This window comes from Prinia subflava, chromosome 3, assembly GCF_021018805.1.
Source record: "Prinia subflava isolate CZ2003 ecotype Zambia chromosome 3, Cam_Psub_1.2, whole genome shotgun sequence".
In the NCBI taxonomy this organism is placed as follows: domain Eukaryota; kingdom Metazoa; phylum Chordata; class Aves; order Passeriformes; family Cisticolidae; genus Prinia; species Prinia subflava.
Window position 1 is genome coordinate 83,134,626 of NC_086249.1, and position 26,712 is coordinate 83,161,337.

The following is a 26,712-nucleotide window of genomic DNA, read 5'->3' on the forward strand; positions in this document are numbered from 1 at the left end:
AAGCTCTGCATGTTAGGTTTTCCTCAGCCACCTCTTAATGAATTCCAGGGCAGACACCAAATGAAAGGGATGTACTTGATAAATTTATTTTTTGTTTAAAATACTCCTGTGCCAAACATTATTTATAATGCCTTTGGCACCACTGTATTTTATTGACATTCTGTGTGAAAAGCATGTGTAAAAACTGTATCTCAGCTGCAGGTCACCATAACATATAGGTTTGCACTTCTGTTAGTCAAAAGAGTGAGATTAGTTTTGATTATAAGCATTCTGTTTTACCTGGGACATATTTGAAAACTACATTTTAATGGTGAGTGAAGCCAATCTGTACTCCATGGTAAAGTTGTTTCTTTTGGACATTGATTTTTCAGACCAAAAGAAATCTCAGGAACTTAATGCTGAATTACTGCATAAACACTGCATTAATAGCGTGATCTTAACACTGCTATTTTCTTTTTTGTTCTCAAGATTTAGATATTATATATAATACAATTTAGCACAGAAATATTTTCAAAATATTTTACAGCTGCTTCTAATTTCTCTTTTCTCACAGAAAAAAAATCGTTTTGCTTGGGATAAAAAAAATTATTTTCATTAAACTTACATAGATTTCATCAAAATTAATTGTATTTATCATCCACATATGTAGCTTGTTGAACATGCTTAAAGAATTGTGAAGTGATTTTTGCCCAGAATATGGACCAAGAATATGTAAGCTACATTGTTTTACTTTTTGAATTTGCTGTGCTATGTCTGTACATGTTTATACTTCTCTCTGTTCTACAGAAACTTAAATTCTGGGATGAAGAATCTCAAAAGCAAAAAAACCTTGTAAAACTTATAAAGTTTTAACCACAGTATCAAGATTAGATTTTTTGGAAATATTTCTGTCAATTTCTTCATGACTTCTAGAAAGTATAGCTTTTCATAAAAGTATTTTGAATTTTTGCAAAAAAAAAATCTAGCTTTTCTGCTTTTTTTTATTACAGCCATAATAAAGTCAAAGTTTAATGTATTATATTTTAATTCTCAAAAATCCTAAAGTTTAGCTTGTTGTGAGTGAGTTTTTGTGATGTTCAAAAGAGCCTGAAGTACTAACTGAAAACATGTTTGCTCTGACATCTTTGGGCTTTACAATGGTATGTAGTGATAGGAAAAGAGGAATGGTTTTAAACTGAGAGTAGGTTTAGATTAGAAATCAGGAAGGAATTCTTTACTATAGGGGTGGTGAGGCCCTGGAGCAGGTACACAGAAGAGTTGTGGATACACCATCCCTGGAAGCGTTCGAGGCCAGGCTGGATGGGGTTCTTGCTCCAGTGGAGGGTGTTCCATCCCATGGCAGGGGTTTGGAACTGGGTGATCTTTAAGGTCCCTTCTAACCCAAAGAATTCTACAATTCTTTGATAAACATGAGCTTTCGGGTCAGCACTACAAAGGATTTATTCTAAAATCTTGAGAGATGTGACTGCCTGAAGCCAGTTCTGCCTGTGAGGAGGCACAATGCAGTGAGCACATGCTACACAGTACTCATGTAGCACAGTACACAGTGCAGCAGAGCACAGCACCTCTGTGGATCATTAACAAGCACGCTGCTATAGGCAAAGCCCTTTCCTCAGTGTTACTGAATAGTGTTTTCTAGAAAGACTATATTGTAAACAAGAACCTTACATTGTATCAGCTTAACACATGCATCCTATAAGCAACAACCTTAGGCTACTACTGGAGTTGTTTCCCTTCTAGATGGTCAGACCACACTCAGTACTACAGCAGCTTGAAAGGGTTGTGCTTTCTTCAGATAGAAGGTGGAATTTGGTTTATGGAGAAATCTTTAATTCCCTCCAAAATTTCCTATTTTCACTTCCATCCTAACAATTTCTGTCCTTCAATATTTTATAGATAACCTCCTGAGAGCTACTGAAGTGGGAAGGAAGGAATGACGGAAGGAAGGACGGAAGGAAGGAAGGAATGACGGAAGGAATGACGGAAGGAAGGAAGGAATGACGGAAGGAAGGACGGAAGGAAGGAAGGAATGACGGAAGGAAGGACGGAAGGAAGGAAGGAATGATGGAAGGAAGGACGGAAGGAAGGAAGGAAGGAAGGAAGGAAGGAAGGAAGGAAGGAAGGAAGGAAGGAAGGAAGGAAGGAAGGAAGGAAAGCAAGAAAGAAATCATATTTTTCATCATTTTCCATGGAGAATAGCCTGATGTTTTGGATTTTTTTCATAGTAGGCATATAAAACAAAGCAATAAAGAAACAACCATCTCACTTTTGCTCCAGGGTAGCCAGGAAGACCATGTGGTCCTTGATCACCAGGTTCTCCTTTCCTTCCAGGCTGGCCAGGGGTTCCTGGAAAGCCAGGAGGGCCACGGGGGCCAGTGGAGCCCCTTCTGAGTTCCTCACCCAAAAGGCATGTAGTACAATCTCCTTCTTCACCTAAGGAAAAGATTGGAATGAGAAGAAAGAAAGCTCCATCAACAACAAACAGAAGTGCAGCTGTATCCATCTTATATATAGACTTGAGAATATTTGAGTAGTTTCTCAAATGCTTGAGAAAATGACTCCTTTTTTTTTTTTTTTTCTGACAAAAATCCAACACAGAGTTTCTTTGTCATGTTAGCCCCAGACCAAATTCATCAGTCCTCATGCATGTCATAGTTTAATAAACCCAGACTGAACACACTGGGGCTTTACATAATGCTTAACAGCAGATCATCTATTGAGTTATCTACAACTTACCTTTAGGTCCTTTTTGTCCTCTTGGCCCAGGGAAACCTTGTATACCATATCTACCTGGTGCTCCCTCTCGTCCTTTTAATCCAAAGAGAGGACCTAGAAATTTAATTAAATAAAAAGATAAATTTATCTACTCTAGATTTATGCTTTTTCTCTTTCATTCCTATTTATTTGAGCTGCAATACATTTTCCTGTTTCCCCTAATGTCACTTACTGTCTAACCCAGCCTGCTGTGATGTACTCCCTTCTCTCTTCCTCTCTCCATCTTCTGTCAGCTTTACACACTCATTCTCAGTAACTTCCATCTGCTGTGGCAGACAATCCTTGCCATTCTTTGCTCTCTCTAACACTGAATCCCTCGTTTCAGCCCATCCTACTCTGCATTAGCACAAATAACCTGCTCTGGATCACCTCCTGCACATCCTTTCCTCCATTCTTTCAAATGTTGCCAGGACTGTCTAAAAATCATGCAAACCTTTTCTTCACTGAGGAGTGTACACGACTTCTCTGTGTCCTCCCCACCTCTCATTTCCATTTCATTTCATTTCATTTCATTTCATTTCATTTCATTTCATTTCATTTCATTCCATTCTGTCAATGTCTCCCTTTGCCCTGCCAACAGCTGTCTTTAAAGCAATCAAAGATGTTCCTGTGAGTTCCCATCACCTCTCTTTCTTCGTGCACTCACCTGGGGCTCCAACGGGACCAGGTGGACCACGAAGTCCAGGGGAGCCGTCCTTGCCCGGAAGCCCAGGGGGTCCCGGAAAATAAGCAGGAGATCCTATTTCACCCTTTTCACCTTTGGGTCCCATTTCTCCAGGTAAGCCTGGCTTATCTCCATCCGCTGAAAGAGAACCAGGGAAGAAGTTCAAAACAATTTAACAGTGCTGCCCAAAGAGCTGTGATGCAACAGAAGAGAGAGTTCATACAATTGCATCTAATGTGCAAGGAAAAAATGGACATATTTAGCATGGAGCAAAACCAGTAACTTTCACTTGAGCAAATCAATAGCAGGTACAGAAACAAGGCTCTGTCATCATCTCTATTTCAGTAGTTTTGCAAGAGCCCCTTTGATTCAAAGGAAAATGCTCCTCTTGTTCTTTGCCCCCCAGTTATTATCTGCTACTCTGCACTGTGTATTATATGACTAGCATAAAAATTTTCCCCACTGTGACCCTGTATCAGTCAAAACTCCCTATAAAGTTAAGCTGTTAGAACATGTATTGCTGGGGTATTACCATCAGAAAATCCAGGAAGACCAGGCAATCCACGATCTCCCTCCTCTCCTGGGTCTCCTGGGAGTCCAGAAACACCTGGGAAGCCTGGATCACCTCTTACACCTGAAAGACATCCCCAATTCCACAAAATGTGTTAGTGTGCTGCCGCTCTTTGTAAAAAGCCAAATATTAGAATATTCAAGCGCTTTGGAGTAGCAGAGTTTATAATAGTTTCTAAAGCATAGCTTTAAAAATGTACAAACAGGAATGGTGTGAAGCCACCAAGCCCAGGAAGAAGGATAGTATCTTTCACCTTTTATTAATATGCAGCTAGAGCTACATTGCTCCTGGGAAGCACAGAAGAGCAGCTCTCTGAGGAAAGCCCCTCTTTTTCCTATAGGAAGTTTCTGCTGTAACAGATGTGTAATATGTGAGCTTTCCTTTGCTTCTCACTACCAAAAGCATCTGCCTGGGCCTAGCTACTGCCTGCAGAAAGTATTGTGCTGTTGTCAAAGACCAGCGATAGTATGTACTGTGTTCAGCCACCTGCCTGCTGCTCTCTCTCTCGACACAGTCCCTCCCTCCTCTAAAAGGCTGGCAGGGTATTCAGGGTGATTTGACCAAGGTTTTGGGCCTCTCGCCCCATTTCTCAGGGAGGAAAGGAATCACTCACTGCTAGTCTCTCTGGCTTTCAACAAGACTAGTAAACTCTGTGGTATGAGGACAAAGGCCAAGGCAATGGCATGTGATCACTCTTGCTGTTTGCTGGCACCTTCCCTTGAATAGTTTTGGCCTTGGCTATCACCTTTTATGTGTTTCTAGTCTAGCCATGCAGAGCCACCACAGCTCTGCAAAACAGCTGACCACTGGGTGCTATAAGCTTAGTAAAAAGATTGCAATGGAAATTTGTCAATTTAAAAAAGGAAAAAAAATACTCTTATATTCCTCAAGGCTTTTTTAATGTGTGGGTTTTTTCTTTTTCTTTTTCTTTTTCTTTTTCTTTTTCTTTTTCTTTTTCTTTTTCTTTTTCTTTTTCTTTTTCTTTTTCTTTTTCTTTTTCTTTTTCTTTTTCTTTTTCTTTTTCTTTTTCTTTTTCTTTTTCTTTTTCTTTTTCTTTTTTTTTCTTTTTCTTTTCCTTTTTCTTTTTCTTTTTCTCTGTCTGTCTTTCTATTAGATGATAAAAATACTCTCTGCTGTGCTGCCACTACTGTGCTTTATCCAAAGTCTGAAACAGGACACAGAAGACAGACTCCCATTCTTCCTTTCACTGGACAACAAAGTCACAAGCTTTTTTGCTTTTTCCTCTCTGTGGATACAGGCATGCATGGAAGCCTTTTGTATGGCAATCCAGCTTCAGTGGGAGAGACAAAGAAACCACCTGCCTGCAAAAAGGTGATTAGGGCACTCTCTTGGAAGGCAATCACAGGTTCTGGAATACTTCAGCAAACACATTTTTTTAGGAGCTGAATTCTCAGAATGTCATGCTTTTGATCTACGCAGAAGGTAGTAAAACAGCTAAGATAAACAATCAAAGCAAAGAGGATGTACCTTTCCTTGGGATGCGGGAAGGAAAATAGGAATCTGGCCCTGGAGCGCCCATCTCGCCAGGCTCCCCCTGTCAACAGAAGTTGAAGTATCACACCTAAGCACATTATTATAGAGAATTTCTTTTAAAATGAAAGGTATGCCCATGAAACATAAACTCCCAAATTCCCAAAGGCACTGACATGACATGCAAGAAACCTCAAAGATAACAAATTACAAACCACATAACCTGTTCAACAATGACAACAGACACAATTGCTACTACATGATGACAAAAAAGGAAGGAAGGCAAAATTATATCTGGCTTATTATTTCTAGCATATGAAAGTAAAGCAGTACCTTGCTTCCTCTGGGACCATAGCCACCGGGTAGACCATCCAATCCTGGAATACCCTGTAATACACACACAAATGAGTGACTTTCCCTTTAGCAGAGAGAGACTGAAATTATTTGATCTGTTGAAATTCCTCTAACACCAGCAATGTTCCTTGTGGTTTGATGTCTTGAACCAAGCCTAGCTCTTGGCAAAGGCCAGAGGGACCTGCTGTGCTGCAGGCTCTGTCACCCCTGGCAGAGGTGCAGATGGAAGGAGCACCTACACTCCCACCATTCCATGGAAGCTGTGGGGTGCAAGAGGGGAAAAGGGGATCCCCTCCATGCCAGCTGACCCTGAGACACATGGGCCAGGCAGCCAGACCACACCAGCCTGCTGCAAGAAAACTAAATGTGTCAGAATCATTGCAAATAGACATATTTTCACTGGAATGGAAACAGTGAGCAGTAGAATAGCACTGAAGTACACAGTGCTCTTTTTGCTCTTTTCCAGGTGGCTGGAGACTGTTTGGCTGAAGAAGAGCTGAATGAGAAGGACACAGAGGCAGCCAGATTTCAGGGATGCTGACCCAGATGAGACCATCTCTTCTGTGTGCTTTACTCAGCTTTTTGATAAATTTTGTTCTCTACAGAGAATGTTTATATGCACTCTGGAAAGAAACTGGTGTTAAAAAGGTGCTTTTAGTATGAAACAGTGGCTAGACCAACAACTGATGTCAATTAACACAATTTTGCTGAAACTAGTAGTTTTGTATAATTCACATTTATAATTAGATTAATAGTCAGGTTTGTAAAATCTCAGCATCTCTCAAGTTTCTCAGTGGGTACAACTCTTACCCAGAACTTGAGTGTTAATAAGCAGCTCTGTAAGTCACTCTTGAAGTAGTTTTGAAGCACTAAAAGTACCACAGCTCTCAACAGGATGCCGTAAACCCGATTACATGTTTCAGAGACTTTTCCATAATGGCAAGTGTACAAAGGACCAATGGAAAAAGAGCCTCTTGATTATCAGGTGTAAAATCTCCTTACACTAGGTGGAGCTGGTGGTCTAAAAGCAAAGCCATCAGCTTCCTACTTAACTGCAACTTCATCTGTGTGCTAGCAGGACTTAATCATCCTTCTTTGCTTCTTAAGAATGAAATCACTCAAAAATCAACAAAAAGGAGGTTGTGAATAGCACATAGAGTAGGGTGTCTCCTCTCACACACATATTATACAATGACAGTCCATACAAACCAATGTACCTTCTGCTAACATTATTGCCAAGATTTATCCTCAAAAAGGAGCAGCCACTGCTCACATCTGACTGGAGCACAAACCCATGTTAGGGTGAACCAGTGGGCTTTAATGGGTTTTGCATCAGCCTCTCCATGTATGTATTACTAACAGCAATTCCCTTCCACACCACCAGGACTGAATAGCAATGTTATTTTTCAGATTTCATGTACTTTCATGTCCCATGTGTTTCCTGTTATTATTGTTATGCCTTGGTGGCAGGACAAATCTTTAAACAACTAAAGATGGCAAAGCATGGAAAAATCGTGCATCCCACAGCTATTTACCTCATGGAAGTGATTTCCTAATGCTGACTGAAGAAGCCTTTTTCTGAGACCAAACAGAAAGTCTCTGTCTGACAGAATGCTATTTTAAATATTTGGGTGTGTTTCCATGGGGACAGAGATTTAACTGGTATATTTATCAGTCTCTATCTCTTCTCCCTTTGTGATACCCAAGATAACCGTACGTCTCCACCACATCTGCAGAAAGCTATTCAAAAAAGTTTCTGCTTGCAGCAAGAAAATCACAGAAATCCTAATCACAGTAATCCTAATCACAGTAATTAGAATAATGAAAGTGACACTTCCCTGTAGTGCCCTCAAAAGACGCTCATGGTTTAAGCAAAATTGGACTTTACTCATAGGGTAATTTATTTTTCTCACTGATGAGAAAAATAACTGCCCAAATCAGAATGATGGATGAACTCAGATGATATTTGTTAGACTACAGCTAGTGTAATAGCAGGCAGAATTTGTTCTCTACAGTTTACTTTTCAGACAGATTGTCTACATATGTGTTAGAAACAACAGTCTTGTATGAAATACTTACTCTTTCTCCACTGAGTCCTGGAAAACCATTGATGCCAGGCAGTCCCTAGGAAGGCACAACAAAATTAACAAAATAACACAATTAACAAAATAAAATATCCTCATGGCAAAGAACCATTTTTATTTCTTAGATAAAATAAATCCAACAGCTTGAAACTCCAACAGTCACACTTCAGATATGTTTTCAATTAGATTTTTGTTTGGTGCAAACGGTACAAGTCTGAAATCTATAACAGTATTTTGTTTTTTCTCTCTTGATCAATACATTGCAAATTCACCATAAAGATCTAAAAGATGACTGAGTTTTTTTCTAAAAATATATTCTCAGTACTGTTCTCCATTTAAGAGATATTCCATTTAAGCCCTTGAGAAAAACTGCCCTAGAACAAGCAGTCATAGATGCTACAAGGAAGCATTTAGATTAACTTTTGTTTGACTCCACAAGCAGGTGGAGTCAGACTCATGTTTCTGATGTCAGACCATGTTTTAACCGTGGTCTGTGGACAGCTCAGATGAGAACAGTGAGGTACAGTCTGTGCTGAGGACCAGGACAGCAGCAGTGGTTAGTGAGCACAGGCTCAGGTGAGGGATGCACAAGGCTTCCCAGTGATGGCACAGGCATTCCTTGCCATCCTTTGGCACACCTGGGAGTCCACAGGCACACCTGAGTCCCATGGGGGCCTCCTCCCACCACCCTTTCAAAAATGCCTTTTCACTTTCCTGCTTCAGGCATTTCTGAGCTGGCCAAACTGACTGATCTGAAGAACTGCAATTTCTATGAGCTCTTCATCTGTATTTTGTTCCAGAAGGCAAACTCTCAGCTCAGATCCACACATTCAGCTGAGTGAATTCTACCTATAATAAGTGACTCACCCTTTGTCCTGGGTAGCCCATTACCCCTTCTTCACCTTTTTCGAGAGGGAAGAGAAGTACACCCTAGGAAAGATTGCATGTCAGTTCAACATATTTCTTCATTATGTGCAAAAAAATTGCAATGCTGTTTTATGGAAGCTAAACAGGAAGAAAGCATCATTGTAACACAAGGACAATCTAATAATAGCTGCATGTGAAAGAACTGTGGTCCTTAAAATTAGGTGTAACATGCTTGTTTCATTACAATAGCAGGAGCAGGCCATTAGAGAGGGGACAGTGTCTCCCTCCTATCATCTCCTTTATTTCTTCTGTCTGCAGCTCTGAAGAAGAGCCAAAGTAATTATTCAGCTATACAACCAATTAAACAACTCAGCTTATGCCCAAACTGTAGCTTCAGAGAGCTATTTGGCAAACACAGGCATGCTGCTGTCCATCCTACTACACAAAACAAAAGAAGGGGAGAAACACATATCCCCTTTTGCTACATCAGCATATAATCTACAGTTTTTTCTAATGAGCAAAAAAAATCCCACATGTGTAAAATGTGACCAGCAGCTGAAGAACTGGCTAGAACCACACATGGAGGGCATCAGGGCTCACAATGTGACCTTCTCCCATAACCTTATGGAGCTGCTGACCAGACCATCTGAGAAAATAAAGCTCTGCAAAATGCTCAGTGAGGCATCCCTGCTTGGTAAAGACCGTGTTTTAAAGCCCTCTGGGAAGTCAAAAGGAACCATTCCATGGCAAAGCTATTTAGTCAGTCTAGAGACTGTCTGTGAGTTATAACTAAACCATGTTCAGTCAAGCAGGGTTGACAGCTTTACACAATACAGCAACATATGGGATTACTGCCCACTTACTCAACAGATCTAAAAAAACATGAGATAAAAAGTCTGTATGTGTTGGACAAAAGGCTTAAAAGGATTAAAAAATATTCCATATATTCTTATTTAAGGAAATATAGTGAAATTTTAAAACATAGATCAGAAGAATAAGTAAAGAGATTTATCAATAATTAAAATTAAAATTAAAAATGTGTGAGGAAAAGTCTTATTTAAGTAAACCGGTAAGAAGACAACTGATTGTGCTGTGGAGCTATTACACTTATTACACTATTATCAACTTGTTCAGTTTTTCTGAAGCATTAGAATTAGTGTCTCTGCTCATTACACATCTATATTGACCATATCTATATTGCATCACATCAGTGACGACTGCACAAGTATTAACTCCAATATCATTATATGACTTTGTCCTTCTCCATATGACTTACTGGAATTCCCACATCCCCTCTTGGTCCAGGGTCTCCTCTTTCACCCTAACAATAAAGAAAAAGTATTCAGATAGGTTTGGCATTTCCATTTACATTTCAATAACTTTTATACAACACAAAATGACTGATCAAGAGAAAACCCACTACTCTTGTGCTGTTCTTCATTCATACACTTCTCCTATGAAATGAACACTTGCATAAGGAATTTTTGAAGTTGCTCTTAAAAGAAATATTTGATAATTTTTCTGAAAAGGTCTCTAGGAATGTGAATGCTCAGCTCTTTCCAGGCTTGCTCATGAGATGTCTGGGTGGTGAGTGCCTAAGTAATGTCTATGAATAAATGCACACCCTCTCATTTTTACCTACTGATTATCTATGAATTACTTGATCAAGAGCCTACATTCCATTCTCTATATTGATGACATCTCCATTGAATATAACACTCTCCAGGTAAGTAGTTCACATGTAGGCATCTCTGCTTAGTCATGAAAATCTCTGCAAGTATGTTATTTAGGGCAGACTGCAGAGTATTAAAGGTGATTTTAGATGTTCCAGTATCATAGTAATTTACTCCTCTTACTGCAGAAATCATATGAGCCATACAAACTTTCTAACTTCAAATATGAGATGTAAAATAACTGGTCTGGAGGTTGGTGTCTGATACAGAATATACACATGCAGGGTATGACTGCCTCTGCTCCCAGCAAGAAGCAGCAGATGAGAATAAGCTGCATCTTACATGTGGGGATTTCTGCAATACGTATGAATAAGCCTTAACTCTAAGTATATAAATATCTGCATCACATAGATAAGTTATCAAAACAAACACAGTAATGGTTTCTCAGCAGGCACTTCTGCTTGTAAAATGAGATGTGTGTGATGGCCAGTAGTTGCACGCTTAAATAAAAAGAGCAAGTTTGCCAAAGGCACCTCTAAACTTGAGAAATACTTTCTGAATTACTTTAACCACCATAGTTTCAATAAATACTTTATGATCCAAGTTTGTGAAAGTAGCAGATTTCTCTTTTGATATATTAAAGTCTTTTAAGTTTTGTATGTTCTACAATATTTTAGTTTTGGTAGTGCAGAGCTCTTAGTTCTTGTTTATTTTAGAAAAGTACCCTCTTAGTTACCTTGTGTTTGTCAGGGGGGACACCCATCAATTCTCCTGTAGGAAGCCCAGGTGGACCTGGAGGACCTGGGGGGCCCTGCAGGAAAAACATGAAGGAACATTTACTAACAGCTCTAATACCTGGTCAAGCTGCTGATCAGCAAGGGCTCTAGGACACTGCAATCAAACGAGCAGCACAGATTTGTCCCTGCTGGGAGTATGGTTCTAAACCATACCAAATAAATTCATGGCAAGATAAATTAATTTTGTGCTGGGTTAACATATAGCAATTGTTCTTGCCCTGTGTGTTTCCAGAACAACAGCAAAGATTATTGCATTACACAAAGTAGCCTGGCTTTATAAATTTCAGAAGTGTTAACTCTCTGTCAGCATAAATGAGAGCACAGAGAGACACAGACATATAGGGATTAGTTCAGCTATGATGTCCCTTATGGAGATTATAATTACTTTCAGACCTATACTTCATTTTTCTCTTGTAATTATATAATGCAATTACAAATGAAGAGAGTATTTAAAATATGTTCATTTATAAATAGCAGATAATATCCACCTGCTCTTTAGTAGTGATATTAATTCATTGCTTTTCCTTTACCTGTTCACCTTTTTCTCCATAGAAGCCAAGGCCCCTGCTGCCCTGCAAAAACAATAGGTCAATGTTTACCAAGTGTACAACTCTAATCTAATCTAAAATTCAAATTTAAGCATGCTTAAAGGCCTTTTCAGGCTTACAAGTCTGCACGACACCACTGAAGAACTGCAATCAAATAATAGTCTAAGTTTACCTTGAAGTATTTTTATGGATTTAGAAGCAATTTTACAGACCTAAACTTTTAGAAAGACAACTCTTTTTAAAATCTCATGCTACCAGTTCTTCTTTGAGTCATCCACTGAGTAATGCCATGAAAAGATCAAGCATTTCCTCTGCAAGACTTTTAATAGCCTTGAATGCTAAATAGAATGGGCTAAATGGGCTAGAACAATGAACTCATATATTTTTTCCATGGAGATACAATTGAATTTTGTGAAGACTGCAAGGATTCTCTGTTCATGGGAAGCTACTGTGACTACAGTAGCAAATTAAATCTGCCTCTAGATCTGGTTTAATCTTTTCAGGGTAGGTGATCCCAGTGTAAGATTAACTTCCCATGGTATGCAGCCAACACAGAAAGTCTTGTGCTACACAGCCTTTTGTGCAGCCCATGGTTCTTTCTTTTACCGCCTTCAAGTACGTCTTGGATAAACCTCAGCAACACAAAATCAACATTAACAACTCTGACACAAGGACTTACTTGTGGTCCTGGGGGCCCTGGGGGTCCTGGTGGTCCCTGGGGAAGCACAACAGGGGAGAGCGAGTTACTTGTATCTTTCTAATCAATGCATGCAGGAGGTTAGTTACTCTGTCTGAAATGTGAGCATATATTAGTACAAGTGTATTCCTCAGCATCCCACGTGCTATTGTAACTATATTAGCTGTATTTACTGTTCTGAAAAATACCTTCCTAAATCACATTGTAATCTTTCTGAGCAGAATGACAGTTACCCAGCCTAGATTTAATGAAAACCCATTTGTTCAAGTAATAAGAACTTATCCTTTTGGACCCTGACTAAGCAACATTTTAAGCTCATATCTAAAGTTAAGCATATCTTTATGTGCTTCACTGGGCTGCAGTTTTGGTACTGTATTGGTCTGTAAGGGGACTGAACTAGCACAGGCATCTCAGATTACCTATTTGGGATTGCACAGAATGAAATCAAAGGAAGTAGGTGGAAAATGAAACTAACCAGGAAATGTATCTGCCAGAGGCTTACAAAAGGTGGGAAAATCATTAATTGAAGAGACAACCTCCCTTGCTTCAGTCAGCTATGGTAGTTAACAGACTCCAAAGGGTTCTACACATGAAAAACTCTGTCACATGAGGGAAAGCTGAGGTGAATCAGAAGCATAAGCTGTTCAACTCATGGTGAATGACTGACATAGAAAGGAGAGAAGGTTGCAGATGAACTGTCCACCTACTGAGCCCTGAAGGGCATGTTAGCTGCATAATGCAAAATCAAGCCTAAACTGCAAGGAAAGGATAGTAACACTCAGGTGAGACCTGAACTTTTTAGGCACCTCTGCCTTGCTATGTACCTTTGTGTGCACAAACACTACACTTGTTCTGAATAAAACCCTGCTTTTGAACCACTTTTGGTTACTCGAGTAACTTGTGAGCTGCTGCCTAGTGTACAGTGCAGATGCACTGCACAGGGTATCCCATAGCCTGGAGAGGCTGCAGGGAGCTGGGGGAGCCATGCCTGCCTCCCTGCACCACCCAGCACTTGGAGAGGAGCAATGCTGCAAACACAGACCTGTGAAGTGCTCCTGGGTCTCTCCCACAGGTAAGGCACAGCTTTAGAGGCAGTAAATAAAGCTGGGCATATTTAGCTCAAAAGAGATGTTGTCAATATGGTAACCAGAGGGATGGAGTTGTGGGGCCTCTCCAAGACAGGGGCTCTGAACATGCACGGTTCACAGCACTCCTAATGTCCAAGAAGGAGCACTGGGAACATGAGCCATGCAGGCTGGGCTCCTGTGTGAAGCTCATGGACTTCTGTGGGTTGGCTCTGAAGAAAGAGTAAGTAAAGGACTGACTTCCCTTCAGAAGCACCAGTGAGAAAGAAAAGGTGCAGTTTACTTACAGGACAGTGCAGAAAATTAACACTGGAAGGCTTAGCATGATGTGGATTTAGGTTTTTTGTTTGTTTGATTTTGTTTGGGTTTTTTAGGGGTGGGGGAGAGGAGGTGCCCCTGAAAACAGCTGTGGGGGCTGTGAGTGAGATGCCCTGAACTAAGTTTTCCCCTCAGATCAGGGATGTAAAGCAGGTCCAAAGCAAATTTTGACAAAACAACAAAAAAAGCAAATGCTACAAAGGTGTGTTACAGGAAAATAAAAGAAGCTTAAAGAAAATTAAATTTATAGAATTTGAGTATCTGCTTCTCATCCATTAACCATGGAAATAAGAAATATAGAAATTGTATCTGGAGAGAGCACAGTCTTCTCAAAGAACTATACTGCAACAGTTGTCAATATCAATGCTGTAAATGATGATTTTGGAAAAAAATCACTGAAAAATAGTTTAAAAATAATATTGATTTCTAAATACTATTCAATCTCCTGTGGGAAGTACAGAGAGCTAATATACATATCCTTTAGGAGCAGAAAAGATAACATATTCAAGTCATATTTCTGATAACTCACTGTAGGGAAAAGTTCCAAGGAGGTTAAAAAAATACAGTATGAATCAAAAGCCTCTGACAGCACAGGGCAAAACACCCTACACCTGTAATAATCATCTCCCTGTCTCACAGTGTTTTTTAAAGGTTTAATGTCCATTGACACCTTCTTGCTATTTCTAACCTAGGTTACAGTCCAATATAATGGAACTTGGTGAGGTAATTCTTCTGTTTGGTTAATTTTCTAGAGAATATAATTTAAATATACTTACTGGTCTTCCTTGCTGTCCTCTTGGACCAGTAGGTCCTTGAATACCCAGTGTACCTGGAGGGCCCTTTAAATTAAAAAAAACCACCAACCATCAACAAATGTTGTTCTGATATTAGTTACAGTTGACATTTTATTACATCCACTGTAACACTACTTACTGGAAAACCAATGAACCCTGAATCCCCAGGATCTCCCTAAAAGAAAAATAAAAACAAAGAAGTAGAAAATGCAATAAATTCTATATACGAAAGTGAATAAAATTCTTTTATTGCTCATTTTTTTTTCTCAGTCAAACAATTAATTATAGCATGCAATGCTTCTCAAACCCTTCCATACAGATGCATTCCATAGAGATGTTGAGATAACTGAATGGGAGCCACACAGATTTCATACTTTTTGGATATGGTTTAGTTGCATGCAATAGGGTAGCAGGGTACACAGTTGGCTAGTGAAGTTAGGGATCCTGAAGGCTGAATGACACATTAGACCACACTGATGTTCTATGTTGAAAAATCCTATCTAACCAGTGGCTTAATTAGGGCTATAACCTTAGCTGAAATGTCCAAGCTCATTTTTGTGAGTTGCATGGGAATTACTGAATCATTTTGATTCTCTTCTGAGTCACTAAAAGCATTTGGAACATACTGTTTTCAGTGACCACATATTTTAACTTCAGTACATGCTGAAATGTTTTTGGAAATTGGATCCAAAAATGTTCTAGCCCAAAGACCTTTCAACACACATAAATAATGTGCTATTCAGTCCAAACACCTTCAATCATTTTGAGTAGCATCTTAACTACCTAGTTAATTTGGGTTTAGTTAACAGAGTAATTTGTGGAACCAAGTACTTTCTGAAATGAATACAGGTGTCAGTATCCATCCTTGGACACAATATAGCTGAGCATTTCTTTAACATTACTTAATCATCCCTGATTACTAACAGTGCGGATCTGAAGATTTTCTAAAAGAAAAGAAGGTTCCATTAAAAATGCAGGCAACTTACAAGTATGTCAAGAGAAATACCTATTTTGGCACTTACTCCTGGCACAAAATACACACAAACAATGTCAGCAGATCCCCTCTGTGCTGAATATAGCTCAGTTGTAGCTTTTAGATCAGCCATGATTTATACTCTACATATGTAATCCCTTACCTTCTTCTTATACCTTCAAATTATGCAAGATTCTATGTATATGAGAAAAAGCTGCAAGTGACTACAAAACAAGCTTTAAGGATTAGACACAGTAAAAGCAGTCATTGGAATACTTGGGGTTTACTAAACAACTAAATAAAATATTGAAGGATATCTTACCCTAAGTCAACCAAACACTTGCATAAACATTTTACAGGAAAGGTGCTAATAGTGACCAGAATCATTCAATGGACAAACCTATGGCAAAGAAAGGATTTTGCCATGCATGATGTAAAGGTAGTCACTGAATAAAGAGAGAGGTGCTTGACCTACATCATCTACAGTGCCTTTGCACTATAGCTTTGCACCTATAGGCTGACATTGCTTGGAAATAACCGAGTTCAGATTTTTTTTCCCTTGGACATCATATAAACTTAGGTGCAACCAGAGAAAGCAGAAGCTGCCTTTCAAAGCCTTTCAAATCACAGTGGGCCTCTAGGGATGTGCCCAGCAGAGTATCAGGAAAAATTACCCTCCCTCATGTGTCTGCAAGCCTGTGCTGGGCAGCAACAAGAGCTGGGAGCTGCAGACGTACGTACCCTGTATCGGCTGATGATCTCCGGCGCCACTATGTACGGCTCTCCCTTCTGGCCCTTGGGCCCCTGGACTCCCTGGAGGTGACCAGAAAAACCAAAGCACACTGTAAGCTCTCACACCATCTGTGTTAACATGTAAACAGCTAAGAGTGAAATGAAAATATTTGTTGGTGTTTTCATAAGTGTACATAAACACGCTGCAGTTTAGAGGTAGAGACTATGCCTGGCTTTAGAAATTTATGGTTTAGAGAAAAAAAAAAAGTGTAAACTTTCACAGTACATAAAATAATGAATTTCTAAATTTTGGGGAGAAATCCCCCATTAACAGGGAGTGGTATTTTGGGGTAGCACCTCCTAGCTAGAACTGATGCTGCACTTCCCAGGGCTGACACGTGCCCATGTAAATCCATGTGCCCCAACGCTCACCTCAGCGTGATCCTGTGTATCTCACCATGAAAAGCCAATACTTTGGCCATGGGGCAAGGAAGAAAAGCATACTTTTATCAGAAATTTTGAGTTTAATATTATTTTATTGCTGTTGATTAAAGCTGTACAGGTTTTCCTACAGTAATCTCTCTGCAAGACCTGTGTGACAGGTACAGTTCTGAGCAGACCTTCTGGCCCTGGCACAACACAATGACTAAACACAGTGCAGCGTGTCCATGCTGAGTCTGCACAAATGCTCTGCTGGGCCAAAAAGCCTCACATTCCCTTTGGTAACCAGACCCACGTGTGAATGAAACTCACTCCAGCAATGTTCTTAGCTTCAGATACTCACTTACTGCCAGCTACTTACAATGCTACCAGGGAAACCAGAGAGTCCAGGAGTTCCAAAGTCACCAGGGTCACCTGCTGTCCCATTACAGCCATCGTGACCTGGTTTCCCCCTTGGTCCTGGCTGGCCTGGATGACCCTGTGGAGGAAAAAAAAAGTGTTTATCTATCCATCTGTTTCTAGTTTTCCTTTTCCTGTAGTCACGAAGTATTTAGACATTCTCACATTAAGCCCAAGGCTTGGATCCATGGGAAACTAGGATTTTCAAAGACAGAAACAGACAGTGCCTTTTTTTAATATAGCTGCAGCTTGAACCAGATGCCCCAGACAGCATGAAAAAATGAGTAGTGAAGGACCTCTCAGAAAGGGTAAGAAAGCTATGTTCCATGCAGGCTCTGTTATGCAGAGAACTAAGCCAGATGAGGCTGCTGTGCAGGGATCCACCAAGAACTGGGATTATTAAGCATTTCAGTGCTTGACATTGGAAGAGAGGGAAGAAATGTTCTTCACTGAGTTTGAACAGCTTCCAAGCCAGGAAAGAAGACAAGGATGCTGTTGGAGCTAGGTTGAGTGTCATGATGAGGCTGTGAATATGGAAGAAAACAGCAGAGCTCAAAGGTAGAGAGCTGGGGACACTCCAAGACCTTGACACAGAGCCTCTGAAAAGTTATTCCTCAAACTGTATTTTCATTGCTGTTCCTACATTCACCTTAACTGCTGTTGGTTCTGGTTTGCACTGAGGCTGATGAGAAGCAAATCTTCCCTTGAGCAGTTCTTTGTTCCAGCAGGCTCAGTCACAAAAAACCAGAAACTAACATAAAACATTTCTCCCTTCTCCTTTATCTATAGCAAGAGTTTTCTCTCTGCTTTTGCTCCACTGCTTAGAAAAAAAAGAATAATATCCACGTCCTTAATCAGCTCCACCAAATACTGGCACTCCTCATCCCACAAGAGACTCAGTCTTGCCACCATTCTCTCTTGGCTCCCAGCCCCACATCCTAGCACTGTGGCACTGTGCTTTCAGTATCCATCATGTTCAGGTGTCTATCTACCTGCCTTTCCATGGTCAGTGAAAAAAAATGCTTGGAAAATGTAAGGGTGCTTGAAGGGCAGGGAAGCTCGAAGAGAGTACACAATGATAATGCAGGTTCAAGTTCTGTCTGAAGGTATTTATCCCTTGATAAGATGATATGTGCAGAGGTCAGGAAGGCAGGGCTGAAAAAGGAAACATGCCCAGGTAAGGGAAGCAGTCCAGCTACAGCAACGCTGGGCTTCACAGGGGAGCAATTTACTCTGCTTGCCAGGATGTTACAGTGCTTAGAAAAAAACCTGGCATTATGCAGCGAGATGAACAAGATCCTTGGCTCAGGAGTGTTAATAGAAATAGTAAATATGGTCTTCTTTTTTCCTTAAAGAGTGAGAAAGGGGAAGGCAAGGAAGAATGTGAGAGAGAAATCCCTGAAACTTGATAGGAAGCTCTTCTGGAAACAAAAGAGGGTGAAAGCAGAGTGAATGTGGATGCGTGGGCTGCAAAGCGGGGCCCTGGTGTCAGGGAGCACTACAAAGGAAACCCAAGCCTGGGAACTCTGTCCAGGGATTCCAGTGACTCAGATTTCTTTGTTATTTTATGACACAAGATGTAAAGAAGTGTAGGCTGGGAAAATACTGTGCTGTGAACTTTACCCAGTTTTCCTCTTTGAATGTTTCAGTTTCATAGACCTGGTCAATTTGTTCAAAGTTTTACACTGTTTAGTCCTCAGTAAGATTTTTAAGACAATCTCAAGCATGCCATATGAGCTATAAAGCAAATTAACCACAGTTAGTATTCTTAAAATCACTGGTCATTATATGAGCTTTGGAAATCAGAAATAATTAGGAAGGACCAATTTGTGTCCTTCATTCACAAGCTTAAGAGTTGTGAAGCACTTGTGTCACAGATCTTTCCTATAAAGAACATACTTAGCTGGGTAGCCTCCAGAGACACAGGAAGTTTCTATCCTTTTTTGCTCCTTTTACAAGGGGATTTCTCCATAGGACAAAGCAAATGGACTTTAATTATCTAAGGGAATGAGAGGAAGCACAGATTCTGCTCTTTTGTTGCATCTGCAGTTCCACTGACTTCAGCAAACGTCCTTAGCTGAAAACTGTGTACATGGCTGATGCAGAATTTAACCCAGACATTTTAATTAAAGTACAAAGGCTTTAAGCTAGCCTGCAATATCTGCATTTGGTGATTTCTTAAAGATGAAGTAACCAGCTACTTACAGGAATGCCATCTGCCCCAGGGAATCCAGTGACTCCTCTTTGTCCCTGGAGTGAAACAGCACAATTAAAATGATGTTCTGCTAGCATTTTGCTTATTAGTTAAAACATTTGATATTCAAAAGTTACCACTTCTCCTTTGGGTCCAGTTATTCCTGGGTATCCTCTTTCACCTTTGTGACCTTTGGGACCTTGCACTCCTGGGATCCCCATCAATCCTGGTGGTCCAGTGAATCCCTGTGCTCCAAGGAGTCCTGGCTGGCCCTGATAAAAACAATAAAACAGCATTTACATAGGAACAGTTGTGATGCATGAAGCTGGATAAGTTATCACTGCTGCAACTGAGTCAACCTCTTAAAAAAAAAATAAACACAGAATTTCTTTCCATCCCAGTAGGCCAGGCTCTTTGATAAAAGTCATCTGAAACACCACACAGAGAAACTCCAGCAGCAGTGACTATGTTGCACATGTGGTCACAAAATTAACACATGGATATTAGCATTCAAATCAATAGTCACTGCTTCAGTATTCATGGCCACTCTATGAAAAGACTGTTTTCTTTGGAATGAGGCTTCTCAAGAGTGATTCTCCTACAATATAACATGTGATGCTCCAAACAAGTAAAATATGTTTAACTGTGAAATTTGCTTATTGGCTATATGTATTACAAGTGGCATCTGATATTTAATGGCAGGAATTTCTGCCTCTGTAGTGGCAATATTTCTATTCATTTCTATTTCTGTTCTTCAGTGGAGCCTGAAAATGATGGGACATGCATGGGTCCACACAGGTTGAAGAGTTGCACACAGGGCTCCCTGGTCATTCTCCCTTCCAGTGCTGGCTCGGCTCTTCACGCCACTTCAACCATTGTTTAAAAATAATCCATGCTGGCTGACAACATCACAAGCCTCAGAAGGGGAAAAAAAATTTTGAAATGACACAGTGGTGGTTTAAGTAATGGATTGTGAAAGTATGTCTGAGATCTGTGAACTGAAGTATTTGAATATTCTTCCAGACGCAGTGTCACTGAAGGCACACATGTTTTGCATGTACTCGCTGCACTAATGACATTAATAGTACATTGCTGCAACCTTCTGGAGAAATATGTTTTAAATGGGGCAAAGCATCATTTACCAAGACATTCAAATTAAGTAAAATCTAATGAAAGTTGTTTTTAAAATGCAATTAGATTTTTTTCACAGACCAAGCTAGAACAGCACCCGTATCTCACAAGGAAGAACTACAGCAAACCACACAAACAAACACATATATATTTATATCAAAAAGCTGATTAAAAAATACTACCTTCTTTTAGTATAAAATACTTACAGTCTTGCCCATGCCTTCAAAGAAAGAGCTAGAAGGTGAATGCAATTCCTGTTCAAGAGTTCAATTCATTTAATGCCATTGAGGTGGAAAGAGGGCAGTGTGGGGACTTGAGAAAAAGAAACCTGCATATAGCCTAATTTCTTTGGTTCAGGAAGTTGTACCAAAGATACTGAACAATGCCTTACTGATATTAGGCAAAATTTATTTTAGTCTCATCGGCCCATTTATGATACACTTCAAAAATGTTACAGTCAACAATTATTTAAAATAAACATTTATCTGTGCTGTAGTTGTCTTCATACCACATACCGCAAACCAATGCTATGACCGTGAGACGCGTTACTTGTAGCTTCAAAAACAGATCAATTTTCCACGTTGCTTTCATGTGAAATGGTTGTCACAACACCTGAGGTAGGTTTTGTATTTTAAATCTTATTGTATCACATCATGTGAGTCCATACTGAAAAGCTGACAGAGCCAAACAAATTACAGAACTGAAAGCATGTCTTCAATTTTGGAAGAAGACTAGGAATGAGCCAATATAAAGGCTGAATTACACGGAATTCCTTGGGACAAGCCACCAGGATGGATCAGGTTCTTTTGCTCTACTGTTACGACTGATTTGACAAGACTGATGGTTTAGGAGCAGTGCCAAAGGACAACATGAATTTAAGTGTTTGAGCTGGCACTGTGAAAGAGAATTCCCTCTGCTTACAACCAAACCTGACTTTATACAGCATCCCTACTTTTAAACCAAGTCTGCCCATGTGGATTATTGGGTACTAAGAGGCCAATGTCTTTTCAGATTAATAAGATAAGAAGGAACAAAGATTACATGAATACATCTAAAACATAAAAGAACTCATGTTGGCAGGAGGTATATGCATCTGAACAAGCAGCTGCCCATTTCTTTATGCCAGGCACCACTGCTTACTACAAATGCATCTACCTCTACCAGCAGTAGTATTTAGTTTTTTTAAAATGCAGTGAACCCTAAAATTTATTCTGTGGAGGTGCAGATCACAGTAGATGTACATTCTTTCCATCAAATGGAAAGAAGCTGATTAAAAGCACTAGAATAATGACTTAAATCTGAACCAGAATTTTTCAGTGTGAGTTCCAAGATCAGGAAAATCTTCCTTATATCACATTTTCTCCACTTTTCTTACGTACTATGGCTCAACTTTTAAGTATATAGGAATTGACAAAATATGAGCATGCCTCACAAAACTGCCTTTTTAGGGAAATAGACATTTCATTCATTAAAATAATGGAGTCAGTGTTTTTTGTGTTTTTTGTTTGTTTGTTTGTTTGTTTGGGTTCTTTTGGTAGAGCAGTATAAATTCTCATGCAAATATCAATCAAAAGTACTTCAATTTTACTATAAAGCCTTAAAATATTATTCAACGCTTAAGGTAGTTTTTTCTTCCTCATGCCCTCAAATCTGGAAAGGAACCTCTAAAAAGGTTCTAAAAGCATGGAAACACATCCATTGCATCTGCAAAGGACACAGAAAAATTATTCAAATTAATTTGTAGAGATTTGAGTTGGCTCCAGTTGCATTTAATTTCTGAAAATAAATGTTTCAGTTGCTTCAGCAAAGAAAGGAATATAGGGGTTCTGTGCACTGAAAATGCCACTTCATTTTTGGAGTCCCTGAAAGCCAGAATAAATCATTCAATTTCAAAAAATGATTCATGGTCCTGAGATAAGCAAACTGTCTCTTTAGTGCCCCTCTGCCCTCCTTTAGAGGGCAGCTGTCAGAAGGTGGAACAGATGTAAAACTTATCACTGCAGTTTCTGATGAAAGGCTGGTTATGTTCAGAATTTTCAAATCTATGCCTGGCTTCCTATAGGGACCATGCAGAGGTGTACAGTTCCAAGGTGCTATTCCATGGAACATGTTACTTCTCTAACTGCTACATCAGATACCACTCTGCCACTTCCAGTCCCATTTTCCTGTCTGGTGTGGAGGAAGAAATAAACAAGGAATGGGAAACAAGGAAGAGGATTGGATATCAGCACCCATTCCCCACGCTTTCCTGGTAGTTATCTGGTCATTTGTTTGTTGAGGAACATGGGTTATTTAATATAAAGACAAGAGAATAGATCCTCATGGGACTAGTTTAACACAAGGCTAGAGTAAGAGCTAGGGAAATACTTAATATCATGACAATGTTTGTGTAATTCTTCACCAGTTAGAACCTTGGCTTGTTAACTGAATTAACTTTGTTAACCTTCGTTAACTCTGACATGTCAGCTTTAACTCTGCTTTCTTTATCTTAGATCTTTTGTTGGACAAGTATGTCCCCTTTTCATTAGTAAGTGACCTAAGAACATTCTCTCTTTGCCAAAGGTCACTGAGGAGATTTAAGCAAAGACAATCAATTTGAAAGGTTCAGTCAAACAAAGCATGACTCAATTCTTAGTCCCAAACCGCCCTGTGTGACACATGCCATGCATGGTACTACTCTGCCTGTGCTCCTGGAGGGTCGGAAATCCTAGAAAATTCTCCAAAGCTGTAAAAATGTGCTTGACTTAAAATTTCTATGTCTTAAAAAAAACACCCCAAAACCAAAAAAACAAGCAAACAAATGAACAAACCCCAGAAGCAAGCCTAGGGGAACATATCATCTATGTTATATTTTAGAAAACTCATAAAGAACTTTCTCTTGTACATGCTCTGGCACACAGTGCCCTTCCCATTTCACGAGGGTGAACTGGACCTCTTCCCTAATCCAGAGCATGGCACCATTACTCCATGCCACCCACCACGGGACTTACAGGCCACTGCTAAGAGGATCACTGAAGTGTGTGAGGAATGCCATGGCCAGCACCTCTGAGAGAGCACACGAAAAGAAAAGGAAAATGTGGGCTGATGGAATGTCTTGAAGATTAACAAGAAGTTCTTTCATTGTTTTTATACAAAACTTGCACAACTGCTTAGTTGAATTACAAAGCTCCCAATGCCAGGATATACACCTAAATAGGCAGTCCCTGCTCTTCTCTTCCTGCAGCTTCAGCTGACTGGAAGAGGTCTCGCAAAATTCTTGTGGCCAGCCCAGATATTGTGCAAAAACTATTTACAGAGAGGAGCAAAGGTTGGAAATTAGAAAGCCTGGAGGAAATCTCCCCAGAAAAATATTTACCATGTTATATATACATTGTCACTTGTCCAGTGACATGCATGAAAGAAAACGCTGCCAAGGTTGTGACTGAATTTAATAACTACATTTTGCAATCAAGTACCAGTGGACGTTAAGAAGATCCTGACCAGAGTTTTAAATTTGTACTCAGTGTTCATATTTTGCAGCTTGAATTTTAATTTCTGGTTCTTTTATAATCAGTCAGATGAAAGAGATGTCATGTTGCAATACTTTCTTCCTTCTAATTTACTGTTTAATTTACAGTGTGGAAACAAAATTGACAGAGGAGGGTGTGCTAATCTTGAGAGTAACCCAATGTTTGATGTGCTATACAAAGAGAGATGCAATAAATGACAGTATCTGCTCCAAAGGTTTTGAAACACAGGAATCATGAATTGCTGAGGAATCCACCTACCAGGGTAGAGATACAAATATAGGAGAAAACTGTTGATTTGCAATAAAGAGGAGACAGAATCAGAGTTTCTACAGAGTTTCCCAGCCACTGAGCCCATTTCTCCACGTTTCATTACAGATAGCCATTTTGCAATTGCTTCTGGTACATGGAATGTGATGATTCAGTATTCCCCACACGGAAACGAGCCTTGTAGAACATCATTTCTTTTAACAGTGGACAAAAAGAAAGGAGGTTAATTCCCTGACATTTTAAAAAGGTCACTGGTGAAAGGACAAGTTCATTTCCTGCGGGAAGGGTGATCTGACCATGACAGACAAGCTGGAGCTGGGATTTTTTGTAAAAGCTCTTAGTCTGGAACAGTCCCTGTAAGAACAGATGGGGAAAGGACGTGACAGCAAAGACCTCAGTGCACTCCTACTCAGTGAGACCAGCAAGCGGAACAGACAGCAACTCAACAGGGAATAATATAATTTATAAGGAAAATGAGCAACTTTGGGGCTGATTAAAAGTGCTAACCCAGGAAAAGACATCTCCTCAGGCACACAAGAAAGAAACAGAAGTTTTTACATGTAATGCTGGCAAAATGTGGAAAACTGGGTGTAAATGTAGGGAATTTGTGATTCTTTCAGGTGGTTTCGATGGATGTAGCATGCTAAAGCAATCACTGACCCCAAATAAAAAAATGTATGATCTTAGTGCTCTCACGCCCCCCAAAAATATAAACTACAAGGAAGAACCTCAAGAACCCTGCTGTGGCACACAGAGTCAGACTAGGATGGGCATATCACCTGGGATTTCTGCTGGAGCATAAATCCAGGAGGTTATCTAGAAGTTTATGGACTAAACATATTAGAGGAGAACATGTAGGGGAAGGGTTTGGAGTTCAGCTCCACAAAGTGCACACTTTGTCAGAAATACTTCACATATGGGGCTGCACCACTTTGGAATGAGGGGCAGAAAAAAGCAGACCACATGCAGCACCTGCTGCCATGGCATGGTTTGACTCAGCAGCTGCTCCTGGTGGCACTGGGCTGCCCAGTACAGACAGACCTACAGAGATCTTCAGACACTGATGAGTACAACACCTACCATGACACAGAAGAAAATGGAACATTTCTGTGCCTTCCATCATTATGTTGTACATTGATGATGTGGTTTGAATGGTTCCATCCACCTCAGCAACTCAAGAGTTTTGTTTAAGCAAGACCGAAACACTTTTGTAATTCCACCTATGAAGAATAGATCAAAACGATCCATGGATCGTTTTGATACACAAATACACAGGGCAAAACACACCCAATGCTAGCCATTGGAGAAGGAGATCATCTGAGAGAAGAAAATACTGTACTTTGTGCAGGCTTGGTTGTCAAACATATTAGCATGTTACTTTACTTCTGTGTCTTCAGGACTGCAGCAATGACTATTTCCTAAAAGACAGATGCCTCACAGCCGTTTGCAGTGAGCATTCAGAAGCTCCTCACTAGATGGCACCAGCCATTGCTGCTGCATGCAGCCCCCACCACCGCAGGTGCAGGATTCCAAACCACAGTACAACCTTCAGGAAATCTGATAAGGAGTTCAGATAGGGTCAAACTGTCCTTGAGCGAGGTCTGAGGCAACAAAAGCAGAAGGTTTCTGCCAAAATGTCTGTAAGGGAGATACCTGGGGAAGTGCAAATGAAATGGGATTAAATACATCATGCAACTGAGCGGCGTGGCTGCCTGAAGTGAAGCTGTTTTGTCATCCAACCTGTATTTCATGTAGCAGGCAAACTCTTTCTTCTACAAGAAATGAGAAAAACTTATTATATTACTTCTTCACTGGATTGCTAAATTTACATTTACTGTCACAGGCTTTAAAATTCTCCAATTCATCTTCTGAATCAGTATTTTTAATGAAGGGCTGGCATTAACTTCTGCCACTACACCAAAGGGATACCAAAAGGGGAGCCTTATTCTCAGATTTGGGACATTTGGTAACAGCATGGTTACCAGTGTACCATGGTACCAGGAGGAGATGAGACTTCTGTTGTCTAACTAGAATATTGATAAGCAAATCAAACAACCCTTTCTCCTGAGCCTTAGGCTGCGTGATATTCAATTCTTAAACAGAGTGTAGCACTGAAAGAGTCAGCATGCTTTAAAAAAGAAGTATGTAACTCATGGTTACTTCTATTTTATTTTCTGTTTTGCTGCTTAGAGGAGGTTATTTAGCTGAGTTTCACATTCCAGCTCTTATTCTCAGAAAAGACTCTCCTTCTCATTTATTAACAAGCATTTTTTACTTATAACAAAAGTAAACAAAAAAATTATAAAATTCGTTAAAAATAACTAAAAAATGAGGCTAGTTCAGCCTAG

The 26,712-nt window shown here is 39.9% G+C and overlaps 1 protein-coding gene across 3 annotated transcripts in view; it reads right to left on the minus strand.

Moving 5' to 3' along the window:
• The window catches only part of COL4A2 (collagen type IV alpha 2 chain), a 140,286-nt gene that overhangs the window by 31,479 nt on the left and 82,095 nt on the right, over positions 1-26,712 (minus strand). For all 3 annotated transcript variants that reach the window (XM_063392789.1, XM_063392787.1, XM_063392788.1), the window contains exons 5-22: positions 19,595-19,729; positions 19,469-19,513; positions 17,226-17,342; positions 16,433-16,504; positions 14,858-14,893; positions 14,701-14,763; positions 12,504-12,539; positions 11,807-11,848; positions 11,216-11,290; positions 10,083-10,127; positions 8,807-8,869; positions 7,935-7,979; positions 5,835-5,888; positions 5,499-5,565; positions 3,972-4,073; positions 3,422-3,577; positions 2,737-2,829; positions 2,267-2,433 (exon numbers count right to left, since the gene is read on the minus strand). In XM_063392789.1, coding sequence (XP_063248859.1) covers positions 2,267-2,433; positions 2,737-2,829; positions 3,422-3,577; positions 3,972-4,073; positions 5,499-5,565; positions 5,835-5,888; positions 7,935-7,979; positions 8,807-8,869; positions 10,083-10,127; positions 11,216-11,290; positions 11,807-11,848; positions 12,504-12,539; positions 14,701-14,763; positions 14,858-14,893; positions 16,433-16,504; positions 17,226-17,342; positions 19,469-19,513; positions 19,595-19,729 — 1,413 coding nt within the window. The remainder of the gene's footprint in view (positions 1-2,266; positions 2,434-2,736; positions 2,830-3,421; positions 3,578-3,971; positions 4,074-5,498; positions 5,566-5,834; positions 5,889-7,934; positions 7,980-8,806; positions 8,870-10,082; positions 10,128-11,215; positions 11,291-11,806; positions 11,849-12,503; positions 12,540-14,700; positions 14,764-14,857; positions 14,894-16,432; positions 16,505-17,225; positions 17,343-19,468; positions 19,514-19,594; positions 19,730-26,712) is intronic.